Source organism: Rhea americana, unplaced genomic scaffold, assembly GCF_003343005.1.
Source record: "Rhea americana isolate MKP2758 unplaced genomic scaffold, rheAme1 scaffold_2, whole genome shotgun sequence".
In the NCBI taxonomy this organism is placed as follows: domain Eukaryota; kingdom Metazoa; phylum Chordata; class Aves; order Rheiformes; family Rheidae; genus Rhea; species Rhea americana.
In genome coordinates this window covers 12,420,623-12,439,755 of record NW_028186149.1, presented here as the reverse complement: position 1 = coordinate 12,439,755, position 19,133 = coordinate 12,420,623, and the positions used below count along the sequence as shown (strand labels likewise).

General features: G+C 38.0%; 1 protein-coding gene across 1 annotated transcript in view; it reads left to right on the top strand.

Annotated features, from left to right (window-relative positions):
• The first annotated feature begins 918 nt into the window (after positions 1-918).
• Positions 919-19,133, top strand: part of ZNHIT6 (zinc finger HIT-type containing 6) — a 31,004-nt gene continuing 12,789 nt past the window's right edge. The window contains exons 1-7 of the mRNA XM_085303509.1: positions 919-1,037; positions 1,135-1,241; positions 1,322-1,407; positions 2,705-2,808; positions 10,028-10,096; positions 10,901-10,981; positions 11,505-11,585. Of these exons, the coding sequence (XP_085159635.1) occupies positions 934-1,037; positions 1,135-1,241; positions 1,322-1,407; positions 2,705-2,808; positions 10,028-10,096; positions 10,901-10,981; positions 11,505-11,585 (632 nt within the window). The 5' untranslated portion in view covers positions 919-933. The remainder of the gene's footprint in view (positions 1,038-1,134; positions 1,242-1,321; positions 1,408-2,704; positions 2,809-10,027; positions 10,097-10,900; positions 10,982-11,504; positions 11,586-19,133) is intronic.

Here is a 19,133-nt window from a genome sequence, read left to right as displayed (position 1 = left end):
CTGGCGCGGGGCCGGGGCCTGCGGCGGCCTCGCCGCGGAGCCCCGCAGCGCTCCCCGCCGGGCTCCTGCCGGTCCCGTTTCGGTGCCGTGGGGGGTTTCTCCCGCCCCGGCCGGAGCTGTGGGCGTCGCGGCCGCGCGTGGCCGTGCCCGGGGCGGCCGCGCGGCGTTTCCCCTCGAGCGGTGGCCGCGGTGTTTTTGTGCCCTTCTCAAAAACGTTATCGGCCTCGGTGGGAGGTTTTTGGGGCTCCCCCCGCCTTGCCACACCCGTGGGAATTAACATAAATGAAAAATTATAAATTCTTTCATTAAAGCATCAAGATTTCTTTTTCTAAAAATAGAAATATATCAGTTATAACAACTTACCTTGAAAGCAGAAGGTTGTTGGTAGAGGAAATCTTCCTAATCAAAAAGTATTTTAGCCTAATAYAAAAACTTGAATGCTGTGACTAGGAGGCTCCCTAGCTGTAGCCTTTGCATTGCTCGCTGCCAGAGGAAACTTTACTGATCTATATCGTCCTGGCTTTTCTGCTTCTGTGCGGAAGTGGGATCCAGTGTTTGGGCTCTGGTGTGAGTCGGGGGCATCTATGCTCCCAGCTACAGGCGGATGGAAAATGGCCAGTCTGCACCTGAGATGCAACATGGAAAAGCACTGGTAGAGCAGGCCGTAAAGCGTAAGCTGAYGCGGCCTTGCTGTGCTCCCAGTTCTGTGGTTAACATGTTTTTCTACTGCTGTGCTGTGTTTTGCAGCAAGACCCCTGTAAGTGTTGGGAGATATTCCCCGTAGCTGGTGTATTGCTCTGCCATCTGTCCTAATGCAAAGTATTGGTATTTCCTTTTTCCGCTTTTACACTTCAGATAACTTTTTCTGAAATCTCTGAATGATCGTAGAGCTGCTGTTGAGCAGAAGCCTTCCCAAGCCAATTGGGCACAAAGATGCCACTTTYAATAAAGATATGTTTTCTTTCTTTCAGATGTGAAACCTGTAGTGAAGAGGAGGCTAAGTACAGATGTCCACGATGCATGAAATATTCATGCAGGTATCTATTAGCTAAATTAAAACGTTTTTTTTTTCCTTCTTCACTCTCATGCTGAACCTGGCTTGTTAATAGATGGTCTTTTTTTGTATCATTTCAGTCTGTTGTGTGTAAAGAAGCATAAGCTTGCACTGAGCTGTAATGGAATCAGGGATAAAACAGCATTTGTATCTGTAAATGARTTTACTGACTTGAACCTTCTAAGTGGTAAGACTGTGCCTTGTGCTTTTTAAAATTCATCCTTTTTAGTAGGTTAGCACTACATTTTTTCTATTTTTTRTCTTCAGATTATCGTTTCCTGGAAGATGTAGGAAGGACAGCTGATGCTGCCGCACGAGATCTTTCTGTGCATAGGCCTACAACAAATAAATTTGTAAGTTTTATATTAGGAACTCGGTCAATTGGAAATAAGGTTAATTTTTTTTGAATTCCCTTGAATTCCCACTGAGTCAGTCCCAATCCAGACTTCAGAATTGATACCTCTCCTGTGAAGGTATGGATGACTCTGATGTTTAGAGCTAGACATCAAAAAAAATCTGTGGTCTTATGTAAGAGTAGTATTGGTGGCTACATCYATTGCTTAGAAGAATAAATTGTATGCTCTTAAAAAAATTGATAAGGCCATTCTTGCTGCTTAATGGTAGGTATGTGTTAAGAAAGCCTGAATGTTTCCTTTCACTTTCACAGTTTCTTTGAGGTTTTTAAGTACGCTATCCCCATGTGAGCAATGGGATTTTTTTGTTGCCCCAAAATTATTACATGCTTTGACATGTACCAAATGAAGACAACGAATAAATCATTCATTCATAATGGGACAAGGAAGTAAGCCAACCTGCTATGGATGGGAAGGAATTTTGACTCAAACTCTTCCAATTGTTTAAAGCATTAAGGAGATCACAAAATATATGGTATTTCGTGAAAGTCCTGTGACAAAACTGGGAAGACCAAGATCAGGAAGGGGAGGAAAAAARATCTACTCTGACATACTTTATTTCATTAATATGTCAAAAAAAGCTATCAGAGCCATGTTGTTTTCTTGCCCTCTGAAAGCATGTAAATGTAGCATTAAACTGCTCAATTGGAGAGAATTCATGCTGCAGAGTAGATTCAGAAGGCTCCAACGTTCTGCTTAGGCTGAAGTCACTCTCTGTGTCTGTGTGTACGTGATCACAGGGATGTCATAAGAATACGCGCGTGGAAGATGGTGAGATGCTACATAGGTAGCAGTTTTTAGGATTTGATAGTAGGCACGTTTATAGAATATGCTTACTGCTACCTCCAAATTGGATTTTGTCAGCATARATGAATGAGGTGGTGCTTGTACATCCCTTCTGCTAGCTTGGTTGTAGCCCAAAACCAGCTCCTTGGGTGGTGTTATGTCCACAACGGCTGTGCATGGCTTTCACAGTATGCTTAAGTACTTTTACTAAAAAGAGCTYGTAGGCAGGCTGTTTTTAAACTTAGAAAAACTTCACTTGAAAATGTTTCAGGTAGTTTCATCTATTAACTTTTCCAATCATGATTTAAAAACAACAACAACAAAATACTACATTAAATATAGCCCTTTCTGTAACTTCCCCAAAATTCTCTTCAGAATTATTCTTTTTTTAATTTTCAGCTTTTGGTTATGTTATTCACATACAAGAAATGTTGATTTTATTTTTTGTTAGATAAATTACTTGAGGAATAGAGCTCGGAGGCATAATATCAACCTGAGAACTCTGCCTATTGGATTCACAAAAAGAAGAGAAAATTCAACCATCTTCAATAAAAAGTAAGTCTTCAGTTAGTTATAATCAACAATGTTTTGTTTTCACTGAACACATAACGATGAAGATCTAAATTCCTATTGATATACTTTCAAAATCTGTTAGATTTACAAACTTTTTTGGAGAGCTATTTAAATTTAGTATTTCCTGTTTCAGATTTTCATTTTTTAAGCTCTGTGGGCTCAATTTGACGGCTTATACAATTCATGCTTTATTTTTGAAAAACACCACCATTCTGTAGCAGCAGGAAGGGGTCAATGATGTCATGTTTTTCATTTTCTCTTAACTGACATTCTGAAAGTGCTTTTTTATGGTTTTGTTCCTACAATGTAATAATATTTCTTTCAAGCTTTGGATAGGAGGTGAAGAATGGTTGCTGAAAATCTCTGTCTCTGAAAGAGGAGAAAGGTTGTCCTTAAGTCTGTTATTCTTGAAACAGCTGCTTCCAAGTACAGTTACTTCTGTTGCACGCTGTTCCAAGGGTTGAAGTGTACTGGAGAATCTGAACATTTCATATGGCACTGCCTGGAGAGACAAGTGCAGACAGACAGGCATGAATTCAGGAAAAAAAGCTAAGATGATTTCAGGTGTTCTTTCCTTTACGCACTCCTGTGAATTTTCTTTGATGTTCAGAAACTGTATTTTAAAGTATTTTCACTGTGGAGAAACACATTTAGAGAACTTCATTAGGACAGGGAACAGCTCCAGAGTTCAGCTCTCTGTACTGGGGGCAGCTCTGAATGCTTTCTGACACTAATCAGCTGTGTCAGATACCCTAGCTGGCTCCTCCTGTTATTTTCTGATGATTTTGATGTTGAGTTCTGCTGCAGGACACGTTTTTCTCTACTATTTTCTGTTAGTTTAGAGGAGGAAATCTGAGTGTGCTTTAGTGACTAGCCACCAGATGTCTCTCTCAGACAAATTAACAAGCAAGGTGGAAAAACTGTCTTATATCATTTCTTCTTTTTTGAGACAAAGCATGATTTCTCATTTTTGCAGATACCTTATTCTTGGCAGAACRTAAGGTATAAGAGGTTTAGAAACATAACCTTTTAAAGCTCATACTTTACTAGTTCTAACTACCAGAGAAAAAACATGGAAAAATTCAGGGAAGGAAARGAAATCTGGGATTTTTTCTTCCCACTTACCCCAAATTTATGCAAAAGTGGGGCTCTCTTCTTTCCTCAGGAAAGACCAGAGGATAGCCCCAAACCTTGCAGATACTAGTCAAGTAAGCAGAGGCTATGTACCTGTATGCTTTTTTTTTTTTCCTTGACTACACGCTCTACCCTCTATAGATATCCTGTGCTAGGTTTGTGATGCTACAGTATCTCAAGCTTAGAACCGAATTTAGCTTTCCTGAAAAATCTCCTAAATGTTGTGGATACCTGGCACAACACAAACATCCTTAGGAATATAGGGTAAGAGAGTAGTCTCAAAGAGCCAGTGCAGGTATAAAGTGCCCTGGACTCTGGGATCAGTGGCTGGGGAAGGTAGAAGAACACAGTAGGCGAAGAGAGTTTTTGATCCTTCGTGATAGGATTCTGGGCATAGTACAATCCTGTGCTGATGGAAATTTGCCTTCACATAGCATGTTTTGGGGGTTTTGTTCTCTAGAAAATCTTTTCAGAGTACATAGTGAAACAGAGCTTGTGTTGGGAGTGAATTAGTCTTTGAGCGGATTACGTRTTCACGTGTTGTTTTTTCTAACAGAAGCAGATTTAAAACCTAAGAGGATGGGGCAAGGAAGGTGACTTATTGGCAAATAGTCAAGGAAGTATTTTACTGCCTGGGAAAACACCTTACTTTTTTCTCAATTATAATAATAGTCCTTTCTTGACAGCGTTAGCCTGTAAGGGACTTTCAGATCCCATCATAAAGGTTTTGATCATGTTTTCTATTCTTAAGAGGACAGGAAAGTAACCATCTGTTTYCTGCAAATGTGGTTCTAGGCTATGCTGTGGTTACTACAAAAWGTAGTTGCTTAAAAGTAGAGTAAAACATGCACTGTAATATGTGCTTTTGTCTAGGAGGAAGAAAAAAGCGCATCCTGAATTATTGTTGTATTCTACCCAACCTATAGTGGAATAAGGCATATTGATTGGGGCTAAAAGCTGAAATTTTGTATTGTACCTCCTTTAAGGCAGAGTAGCTTAGTCAGTGATAACATTAGAAATTCTTCCTTGCAAAAGGTTATTTCTTAAGCTTCTAAAATCCCTATGCTTCCATAGATTGCATTGAGGTTTGATACRTCTCATACAGGTCAAAAGCAGCAGTTACGACACTTTTRAACAACAGGTTCCTGAGACAGTTCGCCCAGCAAAACATACCCCATCCCTTTCCTTGATGTTAACAGATTCTGCCATTGCTGGGATCGSTCAATTTATGACAATACCTCAAGTMGTTTCTGTTGCTAAACATTATCAAARTTATTCTGCTTAGGGTAAGCAGTTTTGAGCTGATTATTCAAGGAAGAGTTTGGCTCTCAGGATAGATGCAAGCTTATCACTTGAAAATGGATTAAAGTGCCCCTTCACACATCCAGAGTAGCATTTTTATATGATTTAGCTGATAAAGGATTTGCAGTACCATTGGACTCCATATTCCTTCCTGTTTTCAGGTTTACGCCAAGCTTTTGCTTAAGACAGGTAGAATAAACAATCCTTGCTACAATACGCCTTTGTTCTTTTTTTAAAAGGGAAATATAACCTGAATATAGCAGGAAGTTCACTTTTTTTTTTCCAGTGACACTTTTCAGCTGGACAAACTTTGAACTAGCTCACTGCAAAGCTTAAGCTGCTAGACTTAGCAGCTTAAACCAGTCTGAGTACAGGCTGTTGCAATCCTGTTTCCTCTCTTGTGCTAATACTGTTATTTATGCGGCAATGGACTGTTTGAATTCACTGATTTATGCAAAAACTAAGCACCTTTTTCTAAGTTGGCTTTTTTTGCCGCCTTTTGTTATGTGGATGCCTGAGGAATCAAAACTCAGGTTTGATCAAACCATAGATTGCCAGCCACTCAGCACTTATCCCATGGGACTTTGTGACACCCGTTACCCTTTTGAATCGACCAACTTTGGCCGTGGTGCCCCTGTTTCACAATACAGGTGATAGTTCCCCTTCTAGAAGCATGCTGTCTCGGTCTTGGGATGGACTGCTGGCGCAGTGGCGGGTTGGGGCAGCAGCTGAGGAGCTGCAGTCAGCAGAGCAAACAGAAGAGCAGAGGGAGCGTGCAGCACTGGGGCTCCTAGCTCCCTGGCAGGAGGTGGTTGCAGTGATGAAAGGCTGAAACTGGGCAGAGCAGCTCCCTCAGCTCTGCTGTCCGTGCCGCCCTGCTCAGGCGGCCCTTCCATTTACCCGCAGTGGTCCCCCCCGGCTACATATCCGCTCTATTCACAGCACCAAAATCTTTCTCTTATCCCACCTCCCCACAAACAGTATACAGCCCTCCTCCCTACCAGTGGGCATGCCTGCAGTTTGAGAATATTTGATCAGATTATATGGGTAGGAGAAGAGAGAGTCATTCCCTTTATTTCTGTTCTTTGATGTAACACTGAAAACAAAATACAATATGGAGATTTAGTAGTAGYATCATATAAATGATCATAGTGTTATGGAAGTTACTTTGAGGTACACTTGAAAACTCCAACTCTTTATCCTCAACTAGATTAAAATAATAAAACATAATTCTTTGAAGTGTTGCTGATATTTAAAATTTATCCAGGAGTTATTTGAGCTGTATTTTGGGCTAACATTACGCTGTTAGATCTATTAAACTTAAATCTGGGAGAGCAGGATCCTTATGCATTTCAATAAATAGGTAGTTTTTCAGAACATCCTCTTTTGAAGATAAGTACTTTCTGAGTTCTATAGCAGAAACTTTTTTTAACAAATGAAATGTTTTACTCTCATAGTGAAACAACAGAAACATGCAGAATTTAAACAGGATAGGAGTTTCGATCTTTTAAGATAACTACAGTTTGGGTGACTCGGCCTTGACAGTGTCCCTTTGATTTATGCGGGTCTCAGTTCAACCTCAGCGTGCTTAATTATTGCAACACATACGGTTAGTAAGATCTACTGCTGTTGTGAGGCCCCTTGATAGAAGACCATATGCGTTACAAAGGAAGTGCACTTCAGTTTCTTCATGGATTGTCGTGCTGTTTACTGTAACTAGGAAACACTTCAACCTTCAGCAGAGGTAATTTGGTTTTACTGTTTATACATCAAATTTCAGTTAGGAGTTGGTTCATTGAAGCTTCGACTAAATGGAAGCATCATATTTTGCATGCTGTTGTTAGAAGCTGAAAAGTTGATTTGGTGTTATGAACGTGGGCTTTTTTTTTTTTTTTTTTTTAATGAAGTCAAACCAATCCATGTTCTCTTATATTAATTAGGCTTTCCTTGTTTTCACAAGAAAATCTAGTCAGTTATTTGGACTGAATCTTCATTGCTTAAGAAAGTTAAGAAAGGCAATATTATCCAAAGGAGCAGATACTGATTGCCCTGTACTTAAAGTAAACTTTAATGAGCCAGGTGAGAGTACAGGGTATTATCAAAGTTAGAGGATAATGGTCCTTCATTAAACTTCTTTATTTCCTCTTCTTCCTGTATCAATTCAAAATAACATAAGAAGTACAGTACTTGTGCTTTGACGTAAGATAATCCCATGTACTCTTTCTTAAACATCTTAGAGTGTTAGTTGCTAAACAGAAGCAAAATGCTCAGTGAATCACTGTCTTTCAGGAGCTGACACTAAGTATTTCTGGAGAACCATAATTGCGGTTGGTGTCTTATGATGTGATAAATTTAGAACTTTGAGTCAATTTCCTTATAAAAAAGTATACATAGAGATATGAGGTCTTCTGCAGCAATCTAGGCAAAATTCAACTGTTCAAAGGAAACCTAGATCAGAAAGTTATGCTTTGAGTGATACTTCATAAATGTTTTGAGAAATACACAGTAGTAGACCCTTCTAAAAATCCTCCAAGGCATTTATCTGCATCTTCAGGTTCCTAAATCCTTTGTAGCTCTCTCCTTTGCTTCCTAGCAGCTGTACTGCAACACTCACAGTACTTGGAGTATCTTCCTAGGTATTGCATTAACTGTAAAAGATGATGAGAATCATCACAGTTCTTCAGAGAATTAGCAGAAGTTAGCAGCCACTGCATATATTCCTGCTACATTTGTAGCATCAGAAATACTTCCAGTTGTTACTGTCAAGAAATAAAAAGTTACTTATGTGTAGCTCTGCAAGTCTCTACTGGTGAGGAAAAGTGAAATTGATTATAGAAAATAATTTTGGGGGGAAGTTTTAGGAGAAATGAAAGGGAGATAGATATTTTGTTTTAGAGGACCAGTAATTGCAGAACAGTTTGTTCAGTTCAGGACATAATCTGTAGCTACATCTGATGTGGGAGAAGAGGTCTTTGGCTTCTCTTTCTCCCTCTGATTGGCTTCCATGCTTTTCAAGTAGCCAAAATAGGATGTGAAGCCAAACAATGCAGGGATAGGCTATGATACTACTTTTAATGACATTGAGGATGTGCTGTGCCTCATCCAGATCTATGCTGTTTGATAGTTTTATAGTCAGTGCTTTGGTATTCAAGAAAACCATGGAGAAGCATTCCATGGCAGCTTAACGGCATGGTACACTTCAAGCGCTGAGCTGTTACTCAACTTCAGATGACTTACTCAAGCCTTTTCATGCAGAAAATGAACATAGTACATGTCAATTATATTTGAAGGAAATACTACCCTAGTGAGCCATAATGGAAAATGAAGTCAGTGAAATCTGGAGCCAGGATATCTAATTTTAGTCTGAATTTTTTGTGAAGCAACTAGTGCACTTTGTAAATTATTTGCATTTAAAAAGTAGTATCATAGTTAATTGAACAGAGCAACCAATTTGTTTTCTACTGTTTTTTAGTATGTGCTACTGGATGCACGTACACTTTCCTCTGTAGCCAGCTAGCCCCTGCTGGATAATGTTTCATCTTCCTGATAAGCAAATTAAACAGCGTGTTGGAACAACAGCATTTTATTTTTAATTGTAGTATCAAGACCTTTGCAAAACTGATGCTGATTATCTTGGATATAATGATTCATCAGTCTTAAGTAGTGAAAAATGTTACCATAATAAGTTCCCACACTTCAGACAGATGTCTAACCTCTACTTTTTAAATAGTATTAGTTCTTTCTGCCTTTCCCCGGTCTTTACTGTCAATCATGACGTAAAATTCTGAACCAGAGCAGATTGCCATGCACTTTCCTGTTAGATTGTGCTTTTTCTTTTGTTTTTAGAAAGAGATTGTTATATTCACTTACAGATTGGGGGAAATTGAAGCAATGAGGAGAAAAGTATTTTGTCCTCAGTCAGTCAACAGTGACTTCAGCAGCTTTTTTGCAGACAAGTGACAAAGCCAGGGAGAAGTTTCCTGATCTAGAAAACTATCCTCCAGGCAATACAGCCTTTTCTAACGTGGGATTGCACTAATAAACCACATTTTAGTAGTTTTTATTCTGAGGCATTAATTCTGAGGTATTAATTATGCTAGCTGGAAGGAGAAGATTGCTGTACAACCAATGAACATGAAATCAATTGGTTTTTTTTGTCTCTACCACAACCTTTCTGTGTAAACTTTGTGTAAAACATTGAGCGTCTCTAACTTCTATTGTCCTCGTCATGCAAAAATTTAGCTCCCTGGCCACACACACACATACATTTCCTATTTAGATGATCACTGCCTCAAAAGACTAGTCTCTTATTCTGTGTAGAGCCCGGCCTTGGCAGGGACCTCTGGTTATCGATGCAGTGGGTTGGCAACCTGTCCAGGTGGTATGCCAAAAATCATTTTCCTTTTCTCAAATTAAAGGACGTCTATGCACATAGCAACTCAGCTGGAAGATTCTTTCTCTTTAAAGGTGAAATGTTGTTGATCAGTTGATTAGTGGTATCTTGCCTACATTTGTAAGGAAGAGTTTTTTTCACCTTCTGAGGACACCAAACTCGGCAGAAGTTGGAAGCTTTCACGGTGCTTCTTACAGGTTCTCTGCCTGCCTCTTTTACTCTGAAAATGCCATTCAAAATTTCACACTATATATTGTCTTTTCCATCTATGTCATAGGCTACTAAGCTGTGTCGTGGAAAAAAAACTACAAATAATTGTTACCAGCTAATATTACTATGGCATTAAGAGCATTAATTTCTTTTTCTTTTCAGGGAGCAAAAGTTTTACTGGCATTTGAAACTTGTGTTTCCCCACTGTCAAGCTGAATACACGTTAAAAAGGTATAGAGCTTGAAAAACAGAATTTTATAAAGTGTAAATTAGTCTGCTAGAATTAAACTAAAAAGTATTTTGATGTGTTCTCAACTATTTCTTTCATACAAGGTAAATTCAAATATTTCTGTCTTTATTAAAGAAGCATTTAAATTTAAGTAAATTATTTGAAGTTCAATTGTCCTTTTCTACTTGAAAGCCAGATAAAATTTATTTTCAAATTGAGTAACTTTACAAAACATTTGATTGCTAGTCTTATGTAAATAGAGCAGCTTGTATATACATGATGGTCATATTCTATACACCTAACAAACTTTGTTCTTGTAGAGCAGGTGTTCAGCAAGATTTCCCTCCTCTCTTCACTATCTCACTGAAACTGGCCTTCATATAGGATATGGTTCATTGTTCCCTTTGTTAGAAAGCCAACAAGCCCATTTTACAAAAAATAAGCTTCTATTAATAAATCTTTCCTCTTTTTTTCCTCATCATAAGTTTTCCTAGCCTGAAGGGGAATGAGAAGTATGCCCTGTCTGCTGTTAGGGCTGTAGGAACAACATGTTTGCTGCAGGGTTAGAAAGAGAGATATGCATCTGTTCACTCCCTTTGGATGCTAATGAAGTCCCAGTGTTGAAATTGAGGCAGAGCTGTCAAATACTGTGCTGTATTGATACACACTTAAAATTCTCCCAAAAGCTACTTTGTTGTGCCACTGTAGCGGGCTAATAATTGCTTCCTCCATATGACTCTGATAACAGCTTTTTGTGTCCATGATGAACCATGTCTTACGTATTTGACTTTTATTTTTGGTGAAAGGGTGCCAGAGGATAAAATACTCACTGATATCATTAAGCCCTATATTGATCCAGTGGAGTCAGATCCTGTAGTTTGTCAAAGGTATGTATTTGAATAACTTTTTTTTTTTGCCTCGTTTGTGTTTGTCTAATTCACTAGTAAAAGAACAGAGTGGTTCTGAAGAGATCAGTTAAACTCACTGCAGTTTCAGTATGTAGAGCTGAATTCCTAGAAGTGTTGTATCCTTAATTCCTGGAATAAAAACCATTCTAACATTCACTGATGAACCTTTTGTATAGGCACCAAATTTAAAGCAGAAGTTTAACAAACTGATTCTTGACATAAGGTCAAATAAAGCAAGTGAAATTTTTTAAAAAAGTTACCAGAATTAGCTGCAGTGGTGGCAGTGAACCTTTTCTGTGGAAGAAGTAGAAAAGCATACTAGCTATCACAGCTCTAATTTATAGCAGATCTTTAGCATGTGGCAAATGATTGTCTTTATGGGCAAATATATTCTTTTGATTCTTGACATGCAAAAGCTATTTATCTCTTGGTGGTAATAAGAAAAAGCCTGAAGTACACAACTGCTTCTTAAGGTCTGTTGGTTTTTGTTTTTGTTTTTCAGATTAAAAATCTATACAATGTCTGCTCGGTCAGATGTACAAATTTTAATGAAAATAGAAAATAGAAGGCAGAACTCCACCAGGTAAGATTTGTCTTTAGCTTGTGTGAATATTAGCTAAAAATATATTTTTTGAAATTTTGAATGTACTTCCTTKTCTTTAATATAGTAAGTAAAGATTACATAATCTCTTAGATTAAACTTCACTAAGCAACGCATAACCATTTTTTAAAAAAAGCTTAAAAGGTTATTTCTTTGTCTTTTAATATGTCAGCTTTGAAATTTGTGYGATTGCTCTGAGCAGTAAATTCAGCTGACTTGCACTTTTACAACTTCAGCAGTTAACGGCCCTCACATCTGCACTGATGGAACAGTGCATATGCCTGTACCTGAGCTGCTTCAGCAAGAGTCCATGCAAACATGTCAGTGGAGATGGGTTTGCATTAAACACTGAATGATTGTATTGAACAGAAGAAATGTAGGCATCCGTTCCCTTCTTCAAGCTCTTCTGTGGTGATACTAACCTTCCCAAGAGAGTTGGAGTGACAGCTAAGGAGMGCTATTTTTTAAAAATACTGCAGCAAAAATTGCTTGCTCACCAACACCCAATCACCATATCTAAAAATAATATATTTTTCTCAGTAGTACTAGTTCATCAATCTGGATGCAGGCTTTCAAGTTTCCAGAATTCTGACTTCAGAAGAACAGCTTTGTTTCCATAAGAGATAATAATCTTAAACTTCAAAATTAAACTTTTTTAAAAAAAAAAAACCCAACTTTTAATGTTATAAATACCATTTTGAACACTCTGCCATGTTGATGTTGTTACCAAAAAGGATATGTGCTAGCCTTAATATCGTAGCTCATTGTGGTTGACCACTGATTCCTAGTTAGGATTCTTAAAGTACATTCTTTTCTTCAAATGTAACAAATATTAAAAAAAAAAAAAATCTGCTTCCCTGAAGCATGGGATATTATTTCTAAGGAAAAATAATAGATATGTTAAAAGAATTCCTGTTGTAAATAGACTTCCTATTTATGTCAGATTTCATCTGTGTGCTTAGCGAGGCTGTTTCTCTCCCCACGTGCTCGTTCCCTGCACCAAGTCTAATGCCTAGGAACAAAATCTGTATAATGTGATGTCTACATGACTTAAGTTTGTAAGGACCAAATGTTGCAGGTAATTGAAAAATGCTGATGTTTCCACTGAACTCTGGAAAGTTCAGTGTGGAAGCACTGAGGCAAGTGAAGCTTTCTCAGCTCTCTTGCTGCTATATTTCCCAGTGCATTTTTAGTGGGCTCTTCTGCTTATGTGTCRTTAGTTATATTCAGAAGAGGTTCCCAAAGATTAGCAACTTTCACTATCCCCTTTTTGTACTCAAGCTAACGCAGCAAAAACAGAAAATTGATCCAAGATGTTACTGCTGTAGACCTTCTTGCAGCACATGACTGGAAAAGCCATATTCATACAATGATATTGAATATTCATTGGTATTCATTGATACTTTTTAAGTGTACTGATATTTATGCTGGTATTTCAGCTTTTACCTTTCATAGTCTTTTTAAGGTACACAACTGTTAATGACTGCTTAAAATGTCAGGGTAGCAAAATACTCGGAATGTTTTCTGGTAGATGCCTGGTTTCTTACATTTTAAATTTAAAAAGAAGGAAAAAACAACTTCCATAAGAGGAGGTGAAGTTCAACTTTTTATCTTTTTAACTAGAGTAGKAAATTGCAAACGAGGCTTGGGAAAGCAGCCCACTTGGTGTTCAAGTGGACAGTCTCTTCTGCTCATCGGTGTCTTTTGTTACTTAACCATTTTCATTTTCTGAAATGGATGTAATGCTTTTTTAGTTCACAGATTTGTTGAAAAATAATTATTTTTATGAAGCTTTTTAGAAGAACTTCAGAAGTTGTACTACGCTTAAAGAAAATAAGTATCCTTAAGCTTGAGCTCCATCCTAAATTCACAGAATAAGCTATTTTGCCTGAGCTGTTTATGCCCTCAATATCTAAGTTATGGTAATTAGTATTTATCTCATTTAGTGAGTGCTTAAAAATAACTGCAGAAAGTTTAAAATAGGGAAATGTTTTCACTGAAAGATGTGACTCCTCACATGGAAATTATCTGAGTCTGTTCCCATAAGTCAGTGGAGCAGGCCCAGCTGTGGCAGTGCAGATAGGTCGAGGAAGCAGCGCATTGAAAGAAAATTCCGCTCCGCAAAGGAAAGAGCACACTTCGTTTGAAATGGTTGTACCACTATGTCAGCAGAAAAGCATCTCCTGTCAACAGAAGCTGCCTCTGTGCCAGCAGGCTCTGTGAGTGCAATTATGCTGGCATAGTTGTCGTGATAAAGGCTCTATGAGGGAATTTAAATTTTTACTGTAGTTACATTACAGTCAGGTAAGAGAAAATGCGTTTTGATTTCTTTGCCTTTTGGCCCCTCTCAGTTAAAGTAATTCAAGGCTTATGCTCTCCCAGTCTACAAATCAGTACCTGGAATTGCCATGGAAATACTTGCTGTTGAAACATACTGACTGTCTTCTCACTAATGCGCAGTGCGGAGCAAAAGCTGAACACTGACTTGTGTCGCACCTCAAGCCCTTTATCCCTGTGCCTCTGTGGGGAATTGGGAGCTGCCTGCTGTGTGTAGTCCCGAGCACCGATATCTCCTGCCCTGTGCCACCACATTCTGCCAGATGTCTAGGTTTGCTATTCCTGCAGTATGGCAAAATCGTCTTTTGTCACTTTGTGGGCTGATTGGAGCGGTAGGATTGGTATAGCCTACCAATACATGTAGGGCTTATTAATATTCTGCTATCCAGAGCTTCCGCTGTGCCCACCACAAAAATTAGTTCACCACCAGTACTAGATACTAGAAAGCCTTTAAAGATTTAAGTTGTTGAATCAGATGTTGTTTTTAGGGTTAGAAGAACCTTTTGAGAAAAATACTTTTCAGAGTTTGTTACATATTTTTGAGGCAGTGCAGTGCTATTTCAGAAAATATCTAAGCAGGATTATTACAGGTTATAAAATGTTAGGCTTCTAGTTTCAAGATACCATTTTACAGAAGGATTTTAGTATTTCCTGCAAATGTTTATAAACCGGGAGTTTGTGGTTTAGTTTTGGCTATTTGCTATGTTTTACAGCAAACAACCGTTTTAGTTTGAAGGTCTTTTACAGAATGCTTTAAATTTTGTTTTATACAGGGTTTTTTTTTTTCCTTCTCCAGAAATAAAGATTAGCCATCTACTACGCACTTTTGCGTCTTCACTGGAGTTCTGGAGAACTTTAAAAAGCAGCTGAATAAATTCATTATATCTATTACATAGATAGCTAGATACAATGGATATTGCATAGATACAATGGATAGCTGCTAAACAATATGGTACTTGCTTTCTTCATGCTAGTTGCCTTTAATAATCAGTGCTGATGATTCTTAGAGAAAACTTTCTCATCTGTAATAAGCTCTTATTTCCATTTCCTTGTTTCTTATCCTTATCTACCTCTCRTCTTGTCTAAAACTGACATGTCAGGATTGTTTGCAGAATAAGTTGGTAGCACTCCACAATTATTTGGGGCGACCATGATGGAGTAACCTAAAGCATAATCTCTCCTAATGTCAGCTCTGCCCTGCCCATCACCTAATATTATATGACAAAACTGTTACACTGCTTGACAGCCTTCTCATTTAACTGCCGTTTGCTTTATTAGGAATCTTATGAAGGAGGCTTTAAAAACACAAGTGTTGCACAATTTTCTTCTTTCTTTAAAACCTTGGTTTGGAAAGAATCTGCATTTGAATAGGTTGTTATAATAGTTTTCCGTTTAGTGATGCTTGCCTCTCTCTCACCTGTTATGCAATATTCAGTCGGTGTCCATTCTGTCYTCAACTGAAACTATTCCAAGAAAGGTTTAACTGCTGCCTCTTGGATGATTTCTGCAGTCTGCATTCTTTTATAGAGAAGTCTTTTCTTTCTTCAGAATAAATTAATGTCCTTACTATCTTCAGTCCTTTATTTGGGATGCCTTCAAAGTGACTTCATATGGTAAGAGTATTGCTTTTTCCACTAAGGAAAGGGAAGATGCAATTGCCAAATTATACAATCTGGTTTGAGAAGTACACCTTCTCATTTTCCTGAGAATTGCCTTATTAGGCTTTGTGTAACCAAAAAAATAAAAAATAAAAATTCCAAGAACAGAGTCTTGATATTTGTTGTAGTTAAATCAATGGATAGAATAGTTTTTCTTAACTGCAAATATTTGATGGAATAGTTCCTAACTCATCATATAAGATGATCCTATCTTTAAAGAAAGAATAACTGCAACAGTTGTTTTACAGTAAGTATTTTTACCTAGAAGATAATTAAGTAAATCATAATTTAAACCATACAACTGGAAGATCTGTTTTACTGCATTCAGTAATATTGTACAGGAAGTCAGTTTAGATAGCTGCCTATCTTTGACCAGATGACTTTAGTTTAATGGAATTAAAAAGTAGTGCTATCTTAAATACTAATGTTAGGTCTTTTTTACATGTTCATATTTTTCTTTGRCTGTTAATATATTTGGAATGACATGTGAAACACTGTTTCAGAATAAGTCATTAGGAAAAGTCGTTTGAGCTTTGAAGATATCAGTAGGCACTGATTTAATGTTGAGGTACTTGGAAAATTTGACCCTGTTGGTCTTAAAAGCCTGGAAAGCCCACTGCAGTCAGTGCGSCATATCCTTCAAGGAGCTGGAGCACCTAGCAACAGCAGGCTATCTCTTGTAGTTCTGCTGAGATAAAACCTGTCAGCGATGCTAACATATAGATTCATGCTAACATGCAGTATTGGGGTTTATATTGGTGGTACTGATGCAGCTCATTTTTTAATTACTCAGAAAGCCAACAATATGAAAACAGTTGCAACTTCAAAGGACTTCTTACTCTCTGTGGTGATATTGGCTAGCACACGTGAGAACACTGGCCTGTTTGCCACTTAATTCTTGTGGGCCACAGTAAGGAAATCTGCTAAGCAAGTATCAGAGGTTCTTCTCTATGAAATGCCATTGCTTTAGGGTGGTGAATACTTACTTTGTTTTAACTGATCCAGTGCAGTTGCTTCCCAGAATGCTGGATGATGTTAGTAATTTTGGAGCACTTTCCTGTCTCAAGATCAGCTGGCACAAATGAGAGTTATTTCCTTGGATGACTGAGTTCTATGCTAAAAGAGAATTTTCTTTGGTAGCCTTTTGTTTTTAAAATATCTAAGGGATAGATCATATTAGTAGGTCACAGTAGTCATAGTAATAGATTTAGGAGTATGAAGTAAGTTCTTGATTTGCTTTAGTGTGTGTAAATATGCCAACAGAATTTCATAAAATTTTCTTGGAATTCAAAGAGTAATGTAATGGGACGAGATCTTCTTAAATGTAATATTACTGGATTATTTATTTTCCTGTCATTTAAAAATGACCATTAGGTCAATTAGGACATTAGGACAATGCTGTTAGTGTAATGCATGAATTAGTTCTTTTTTATCATCAAGTTAAAAGTCATTTCAAAAATACTATTTTAGCAAATTGCTCTGCTGAAAGTGACATTTCAAGCATTTTTTCTTTCTTTGCATTTTTGCAAATGGATACAAATCCTTGGCTGAACTGCTGGCCTTGGCATGGGCTGGAGCAGCCCCCACGTTGGCATCAGCCTACGCCAGCAGAAGATTGACACTAGAATTCATTACTCCTCTCCAGTCCACAGCAGCTGGCACAAAAGCAACTCTGCCAGCTTTACAAAATCAAGGAGCTAGCTTACAATAGTTATTTTTCACTGCACAGCTATAGTCAGACTCTGGCTACTTTGTCCTGTTCAAGGAGAGATAGAATTTGGTCTGTATTCTGCAGTTTAGACACAGTGTTCCTATCTATTAATACTTACTCTTTCTTTTCCCAGAGTATTGGGGGGGGTGATTTTTTTTTTTTTTTTTTAAGTGAAACTGCAGGCTTTTTCTACTGAATACTTTGTAATATTTTCTTGTATGTCATTTTTGGCATTTCCAGTTTTGTTACACCAGCCATTTCAGTGTCATTTTCACTTGCTCTTTCTTTCTTTGAACATTGGTCCGTATAGACAAAAGCATGGAGAAAAACAGATTCCAGGATATGCAGCTTTTACTGTAAAAATAGTTTTCTTTCCTATCTGCTTACGTTTTTATTTGAAATCATGTATTACACAACACAAATGGGAAGCAGAAATCTAATCATTGCTGACTATAAAAAGTATGTATGATCTGAATCTTCAGTATGCATAACTAAGTGTTTATGATGTCTTACTATAGTTACTTGACCTTTGAGATTTTAGAGATGATTTGAAACAAAACAGAATTGGTCCATCTTACTATCTTGAGCAATCATTCTTTTTTTTTTTTGTTTTGTTTCTTTCCTGAAAGGGATTCCTTTATGAACCAGTATGTGCCTGTTTTTGGAAAAAAAAAAAGAAAATCCAGCGTTTTGTAACTCGTACTGAATTCTTTTGGATGAACTAGCTTATAATTAATGGTATTGCATTAGGACTTCTGAATGTCCCAGCTAGAGTGTCTAAGACTTTGAGCCATCTATTGCACAAAGATTTATTTGAAATTGCAGTCTGCATTCCAAAATCCTGCAGTCTGTGTTACAGCAAGTTAGATGCAGACCACTTATAGAGGAGGAATGTGCGGGTAAGTAAAGAAGTAAAGGTTGAGATAACAGTAAAAGCGTWAGTGTTAGCTTCAGCCAATGGTTTGCCCTCTGCCTTTCTCTTCGTTTAGTGGTGTCATGTAAACACTCCAGGCAGTTTCAAAGACCTTCAGACCCTTCGCATTTACAAAGCAAGTGGACAGACCCTAGATTCTAAAACTATCAGGAAAAATCTAGACTGTAACATCTTCTCTGCCACATAACTGGGCTTGTAGTTGTGAGCAGTGTAGCCARCGTATGCACAGGTTATTCTTCTGTGTACTCTTGAGAAAGTGTGCATTTGGGAATGGCTCTTTCCAGAGYGGATGTTGCAGCTTGCTTCAGCCCACCATCTTTCCTGGGATACAGACAGAAACTCACATGTATAACTGTGTTGCAGTATATGCATAGTATAGAAAAAGCCTTTATAGAAGTCTGTGTAATGTGTAGCATGCATGTATGAGGCATGCTTAAAGGCAAGAAGGCAGTCCATGTAGTCCACAAGAAAACTTTAGCTGAAAAAAAACCCTATTGAATAATCTATCAAATATGTTGCCCCTGGGGCAGAGGCAGCAGCTAAAAATGAGTTGCAGACYAGAAGCTGAAACCCTTTGTCCTGTTCCAGTCTAGCAGAAGTGTAGTGTTGAGATGTTTTGAGGAGTTTAATTAAACTGCATCCAACTGGGTGGTTGTTAAATATTTTCCTGAAGAAGGGAGAGGGTTTGCCTTGGAAAGAATATATTAGTTGCTAGTCTCGGAAGGAAGGAGACACTGACTTAAAGCTAGTTCATGATCTAGCAAGGTTAGAATGAGCTTTTCTCAGTATCTGGGGACCAGGCGGCATGGGGAAGCTGGAGTCAAAGGCTTCTAGAAGCAAAGAGGCAAACGAGTTTGTGTCTGAGAGGAACTGAGGTGATAAAGGAAGCT